Below are 7173 nucleotides of genomic sequence, written 5' to 3'. Positions count from 1 at the left end.
CCATCCGCAAGGAGATGGCGGCTGGAAACTTTCGTTCCACTGAACTTTGCCAGGGAGCTATACTTAGCCACCAAGTGGAGGCCAGGCGTGGGCTCGCTGAGTATAGATAGTAACCAGTGGACTATTTTAGAACTCCCAGAGAACCCCCAGCACGGTATTTATAGAAGCCTCTGGGCTTCTGGAAGGGAAGCCATAACCTTAGCGCGCCTGGGGCTTCAGGAGAGAGGTCTCTCCACGGGGAGCTGGGCCCCCGAGAGGCTGGCTGTCCCTCTCACACCTGTTCCGGGACCTGAGCCACGGGGCCAGTCGCTCGCGCCCCCGTCAGAAGGCAGCGCCGGTGGTTTTCTGTCCGCCGCCCGCCGCGTGCCCCCTGGGAGCGATTTTCACGGGGTGCTGACGCCGCCCCTCCCCCGGCTCGTTCCGAGGTTCTCCTCTTGTCCAGAGTCCTGGCGATTGCTGAGGCTCCTGCTTTTGCCCAGACTGAGCCGGGCCGCCTCTGACACACCTGCCTCCGGCTCCACGGGTCCTGGGGCTCCTGCCCCGGAGAGAGGCACCAGCACCGTGCCCGAAGCTGTGTGGCCAGAAGGCCTTCTTTAGGGAGAAAAGCGGAAATGTGACGCGTAAACTTGGGGTAGAGAAAGCCCGTAGTTGGGGGGGACCCAGGTAGCAGTCCTGCGGGGAAAGAGGTGGCCGTGCCCTCCTCGCCCGGGACGGTGTGAGGGACGGCTGTACCCCTTCCTGATTCCCACCTGTGGGTGTTGGGAGAGGGCTCCCCAAACCCCAGCCGTAAGTGAGCGTCCCGGGTCAGTGCCGCCGATCAGGCAAAATCACGAGGATGAGGAACGGAGGCTGGGAAACCGTGAGGCCTGCGCGGCCGGTGGGGACACGGCCCCACGGCGGGGATGAGGCATGCTGACTGCGGCTGCCCTCCTCGGACGGGAACATCCTCCCCATTCGCTCCACGTCGACTCCCTGGCAGGTGCCCGGGCCGCTCCTCACCCCGCCTGCCAATCCACCCTCTGCCACCCCTGCCCTCCGCCAGCCCAGATATAAATATAAGAGCATTTTCCATGGGCCGGCACAGCGGGGCAAACGTGGACTTTATTTAGGCCTGTGAAATTCCCTTCCTCCATCCCCGACAGGTGCCTCGCTTCATTTAGACATCGGTGCTCAGAAATAGAACGCAATTTACAATATAGCTTCCTTCAGGCATCTGGATGCCATTAAAAGAAAAATGCCATCCAGTGAGTCGGGCACAGACACAAGCGCGGTTGGAGCTCAGCCTTTGCCAGGGACGAGGGGAGGCTCCCCAGCCCTGGGCCGCCCACCCTGCTCAGCGGAGGCCCGGGCGTTCGGGAGACAGCGGAGGGGTGGCCCTGGAGGGCAGAGGCCTGTTCTCACCCGCTGTGAGAACTCCCCTGACCAGGGCAGCGGAGAGGAGGAGGGGTCAGGCACCTGCACGCTCGCGAGGGGCCGTCCGGGTGGGTCACGGTGCGTTGGGAGGACGCGTTTCTAGTACGTCGTTTGTGGAATCACTGCCCCCTCGATCCTTTGTGGCCCGGGGGGAGCAGCATTCCACCGTCCTCTGCCGAAGTCCAAGCACAGGGACCTGCCAGGCTTCTCTAGGCGAACTGTGTGCTCCCATCAGCTGTTACAGGGAGAATGGTGCCCCCCGTCCATATATTGAGGTCCTAACCGCCGAGTACCTCAGAATGCGGCCTCATTTGGAAACAGGGTCTTTGCGGATGCTGTCAAGATGCGATCACGAGGGTGGGTCCTCACCCAGTACGACTGGTGCCCTTATCAAAAGGGGAAATTTGGACACAGACACAGACACGCACACGTGAAGATGGAAGCAGAGATGGGGGTGACGCTTCCACGAGCCACAGAACATCAGAGGCGCCAGCAAATGCAGCAGCCGGGAGAGGCCTGGGGCAGATTCTCGCTCGGCCCCAGCAGGGACCAGCCCGGCCGGCACCTCGGACTTCTGGCCTCCGGGGCTGTGGGGGAGTCTGTCTCTGTGGTCTGAGGCCCCCGCTCTGTGGGTTTGTTACGGCCGCCCCAGCAAACTGACACGTTAGCTAAGCCTCCTGGTCCCGCCATGCGTCCCTCGGGGGAGGCTGATCCCTGTGCAGGGGGGAGGCTGTAGGACTGGGAGTGCAAGCGTGGCTTCCTTGCAGAGGTTCTCTGTTCCGTGGGTAGATAGGTCAGTCTGGTTTCGGCTAGAGCAGGGGCTCTCCTGGGAGGTCGGTTTCATCAGGGTCGCCCTTGATCCAGGGAAGCCCAGTGTCAAGGTCAGGTTTCCTCTGGGACGTCCCCAAGCCCCCTCTGATTGCCGTTATCAAACCAGCCACCCAGGGACCTTCAGACCCTGACTTCAGCATCGGGAGGGACCTACGGGTGGGGGACCCAGGGTTGGGGCTGCAGAGCCGGCGGCTGTGTAGGCCTGATGAGCGCTCCCAGCATCCTGTCGCCCGGGGGGGAGGTCAGCAGGTCTGCTGGCTCAGGGCCCAGAGGGGGCCTCCGCCGCTTGCCGTGTGGCGCCATCCCTGGAGCGGGACCAAGGCGCCGAGCCCTGTCCGTCGGCTGGGGCCAGCCCTCCTGCAGAGAGGAGCAGGTGTCCCCTCCTGCATCGAGGAGTCGGCCAGTCTCCGTTAGACTCAGGCCTCCTTCCTCCTTCCTAAACGCCACCCTCCGGGGTCTGGTGCAGACGACTCGGACACGCTGCCAAGAGGCAGGGCCAGCCCAGCGCGTGACCGTCCGGGGCCTGGGGGTGAGGGGAGGCCACCTACGAGGAGGAAGCGGGGTCTGGGCATCTGAGTCGGTTTGGGAAGGTGTGTGTCTTGGGTGGGGTCAGAGGTGGGCTGCTTGCTGGGCTGGAGGTGCTGCAGCCTCGGGAGAGGGCGTGCAGGAAGGAGGCCGGGGTGCTGGCTGAGGGGCTCAGCGCCTCGGGGAGGTGGCTGCAGTGACGACGCGTCTGTGGTGTCCAGTAGAGATGCTGCGGGCGCAGGAGGGGCTCCCCTCTAGATGAGACTTCGGGGGGGCGTGAATGCCTGCCACAGGCACGCGGCCTCGGCCCCCCTCTCGCACCCTCGCCGCGCCGCTGGCCCTCGCTGTACTGCGCCCACGTCCGCTCCCCTCCTCCCCAGGGAGGGCGCCCTGCTCCCCTGGCGCTCCCACCTGCTCAGGGCCGCACGGCTCGAGCCCCTTCCCACTCGGCTCCCCCGCCCTTGGCCACAGGGTCCCGTCCTCCAGGAGCCCTGCTGCCTCAGCAGAGGTTGTCCGAGCTCGGCCTCCTCCGCGGACCCAGGGGACTGGGTGAGCCTCGGAGCCGCAGAGGACACGGCAGCAGGAGCGCAGGCTCTTTATCGCCCCAGATCCACCTGCCGCGGGGCCTCCCTCGCCGCTCCATCCTCAGGACGGCCTAGCGAGGAGGGGAGGGTGCGTGCGTGTCGCGCGTGTGCGCCTGTGCACGTGTGACGTGAGACAGCTTGGCCCAGACGCCAGCAAAGGCAGGTGGAGGGGAGCCTCCAGGTGGCTCTGCCCACGCAGGTGGCTCTGCCCACGCAGGTGGCCCACACGGACGTGCTCGGCCCAAGTCAAGCTGCCGGTCCGGAGCTGAGGGCATCCAGGGCAGCCCCGCCGTCAGCCTCACGCGGGGATCTGCCGTGCTGACGACCGGCTCCGACCGGCTGTCGCTGGGAGGAACCGAGCCGGAACCAGAGCTCGCTGGAAACGGCACGGACGAGGCTCTCAGCCGGACGAGAGTCACCCCCGGAGAGAAGTCCCTCGCGTGGGCGGGGAAGGGCGACGCCCTCGCAGGACGCCCAGCTCCGCGGCCCCTCCGCCTCTCAGGGGCCGCGGCAGCCGGACTCCTCGTGCCGCACCAGGAGCGCCACGCGGGAGAAGGTCTTGGCGCAGCGCTTGCACCGGTACTTCTTGGCGTCCGAGTGCGTCTGCAGGTGGGCCCGCAGGTTGGAGCGGTCGGCGAAGGCCCTGCTGCAGTGAGGGCAGGTGTAGGGCTTCTCACCTGGGGGAGGGGAGGGCGACAGGTGAGCGACCGGCTGCAGCGGCCAGAACAGCCCTGCGGAGGGCGGCCCCAGGCTCGCAAGTGCGTAAGCCGTCCCCCACCCAGAGGCTCCTCGGCCCTCACGGTGAAGCTGATGCCTTCATCTCCATCGCCCGCTCCCTCGGGGTCAGTGACGGGGGCCTTCGCACCTGCCCGCCGCTGAGGGGGTCACGTGCTTGATAACCTGGGCAAGACCGCAGCAGCTAACACACAGATCTTGGCGAGATGGCTCTTGGCTTCTGCTGGAGCTCCCCTGGGGCCCTCTGTCACCAGCCCTGGACGGGAGAGGCGCTGCAGGCCTCCTGGCAGCTGTACCCGCCCCCCGAAAGCCATGGTGGGAACCGGGAAGGCGGCTGTACAAGGGCAGGCGCTCAGGGCCAGTGAGGATTCCCGTGTCCTCCAGGCCACCTCCAATCAGGGCGACCAGGGATGTGGACAGAGTCCTTCTGTTGGGGCCTTGCCCTCCAGGCTGACCCCCCCAAGTGTAAAAGAAAGGGTCAGTAAGCGTCATCTTTTCAGCTCTGCCTGTGTGGCGAGTCCTGCAGCCCTAGGGGCCCCGGGAGGCAGCAGCCTGTAGTCCCGCGGGGCCCGGAGCATCGCGTCCTGGCCGCCTGACCCTGCGCTCCCAGCCCGGGGCACTGAGCCCTGGCTGTGTGATGGGGCGCTCGGGGGACATCCTCAGCGAGCGGTCGGGGAAAGCCAGGTGGATCTCCAGCCTGGAAAAAGGCTCCTGCAAAACCCTTCTTTCGTGTGAGCCACAGAGCCGTGACTGAGGGTGAGGGAGGGTCCAGTGCCAGAGAGGGTCTGTCGTAAGTGCCCGGCCTGTTCCTGTCTCCCTTTCACCGCGTGCTCGACAAAGTCCTGGACTCAAGAGGAAGGCCTGGGGTGGGGTCCAGCTCGGCCCCTGGCTGCCCCCGGGCAGAGCCGGCCCTTGCACTCTTTCTGGGCCGCAGTTTGTAATCTCCAGAGTGAAAGACGGCGAGCTCCCTGCCCCGTAGCCCCGCTCCTGTCCCTGTCTCCTGTGCACAACTGCTCCTCCCTCCCGCGTCGCCTGTGCTCTGTGACGGCCCTCTCACCCAGGGACGGGGCTGCTCCCGGGTGAACCCCAGCCCGTCAGACAGGTTGTGTGGGCCCTGGGGTCCTCACGCCCACGCCAGGCCTTTCTGGCTCCCCTCCTCCCCTGCCGCTCCAGAATTCAGGAAGGCCGTGGACTGTTGGAGAAGTCAGGCCCCGCGGAAGCCCTGTGCGTCCCGCGCCTTGCCAGGCGTTACGAGTTGAGTTGTGTCCCCCCAGAAAGATACATCCGTGTCCCAAACCCGGGCACCTGTGAGTATGACCTGATTTGGAAAGAGAGTCCTTGCAGATGCGATCAAGTTCAATTTAAGTTGTAGCGGAGCATGCGGGCCCTGAACCCAGTGTGTCTGGTGTCCTTAAAACTCGAGGGAAATCTGGACACAGACACAGGGGAGAGGCCGTGTGAGGACAGAGGCAGAGACTGGAATGACAGGGCCACAAGGAACACCTGGGGCCCCAGGAGCTGGCAGAGGTGGGAAGGATCCCCCTCTCCAGATCTGGAGGGAGCCTGGCCCCGTGACACCTTGATTTCAGACTTCTGGCTCTGGCCGGTGAGAGAGCATTTCTGATGTTCTGAGCGCCCCGGGGTTGTGGTTCTTTGTACCACAGCCTCGGGACAACCAGGAAAAAGGAGCCGTGTGTGCCCATCCGTTCTCTTGTTTATGAAGCCAACCCCTCGCCTCCCTTGAGGCCCAGACCCCACCCCGCCCCCCAGCCAGATCCCTCGCGGGCCCTGGCGCCTACCGGTGTGGGTCCGGATGTGGCCCTGGAGCAGCCAGGGCCTGGAGAAGGCCTTACCGCACACGGGGCAGAGGCAGGGCAGCGTGTGTGTGCGGATGTGCATCTTGAGGGCGCCCAGGCTGCCATACTCCTTGTCGCAGAACTTGCAGGTGAAGCAGCGCTGAGCCTGCAGGTGGCAATGCAGCTGCTGGTGCCTGGCCAGTGCGGCCGGGGTGCGGGGGGCCCGCTCGGCCCCTGGCAGGTGGCCCGGAGCCTGGGCCCCATCTGCGCCCAGGACCGGGGGCCAGCACGTGGGCAGAGCCAGCAGCGGCGGCAGGCTGAGGTGCTTCAGGCTGTCTCTGAGAGGTGCGCCGGGGGCCCGGCCGGCCCGAGGGTCCGCCGGGCTGACTTCCAGGGGATCTGGCCCCGAGGCCCCCCGCGCTTCCTCGTTACACAGGAAGGTGGGGAGGGGCAGGGAGACGTGGGCGACGACGGAGGTGAAGTCCCAGGGCCGGGGAGGGTCGCCAGGTGTGGACGGGGCCGCCTTGTCTGGGAGGACGAGGGGCACCACCAGCCCCCCGCAGGCAGAACAGGCGCCATTGGTTTCTAGAAGCGGGGAGGGGAGACAATGCACGGTGAAGCCTGAGTCCCAGCGCTGCGAGTTCGCCAACGCACATTCCTGGCCGAATCCCACCACTAGGCCATCCGTAGCCCCGCGGGAAGGGGAGAAAGGTCTGACACGACAGAGGCGTGGGCTGCGGAAGTGGCGGCTGCAGCCCGGAGACCACAGCGTACGTACGAGCGGGAATCTCAGTTCCTCTTTACACACAAGGGAAGAGAAGCATCTCACAGAATCCCAGAGCAGCCCTCAGGGGCCAAGGAAGGGTCCCTAGCCGCCCCCTCTCTGAGCCCCACCCGCCGCAGGGCCCGCTCGGAGCCGCATCCCGCGGACTCACACGCAGCTTTAATTCACAACTCTTGGCGGCAGCCGCCGCGTGTAAAATAACTCATCAGCCTCCGGTCACCTCCCAATCACCGCTCGCCCACCATGGCGTGGGTGCGCACAGCCTCCTGCAGACGCTCCCAGCTCAGGAGGGACTGTTTTCGGTGGTGTCCACTGCCTCCTGGCTCGGCCTGCCCTCAGGCTGTTGCTCTCGTGTGTGTGTGTGTGTGTGTGTGTGTGTGTGTGTGTGTGTGTGTGTGTGTGCGCGTGCGCGCCACCATGCCTCATGCCTGCCCTCAGGCTGTTGCTCTCGTGTGTGTGTGTGTGTGTGTGTGTGTGTGTGCGTGTGTGCGTGTGTGTGTGTGTG

At 65.6% G+C, this 7173-nt stretch overlaps 1 protein-coding gene across 3 annotated transcripts in view; it reads right to left on the bottom strand.

Moving 5' to 3' along the window:
• Positions 1 to 516: 516 nt before the first annotated feature.
• The window catches only part of SNAI3 (snail family transcriptional repressor 3), a 9324-nt gene continuing 2667 nt past the window's right edge, over positions 517 to 7173 (bottom strand). Inside the window, exons 2-4 of one of the 3 annotated variants that reach the window (XR_003678625.1) lie at positions 5888 to 6469; positions 1456 to 4030; positions 517 to 591 (exon numbers count right to left, since the gene is read on the bottom strand). Coding sequence is in view for 1 of the 3 variants with exons in the window: in XM_007125509.3 (XP_007125571.2) it covers positions 3852 to 4030; positions 5888 to 6469 (761 nt within the window). In the remaining 2 variants the exon portion in view is untranslated. The other 2 variants (XR_003678624.1, XM_007125509.3) reach the window with 2 other exon arrangements.

This window comes from Physeter macrocephalus, unplaced genomic scaffold (genome assembly GCF_002837175.3).
Source record: "Physeter macrocephalus isolate SW-GA unplaced genomic scaffold, ASM283717v5 random_548, whole genome shotgun sequence".
NCBI lineage: Eukaryota > Metazoa > Chordata > Mammalia > Artiodactyla > Physeteridae > Physeter > Physeter macrocephalus.
The sequence above is the reverse complement of the archived record's forward strand: the minus strand, read 5'-3'. Positions and strand labels throughout refer to the sequence as shown.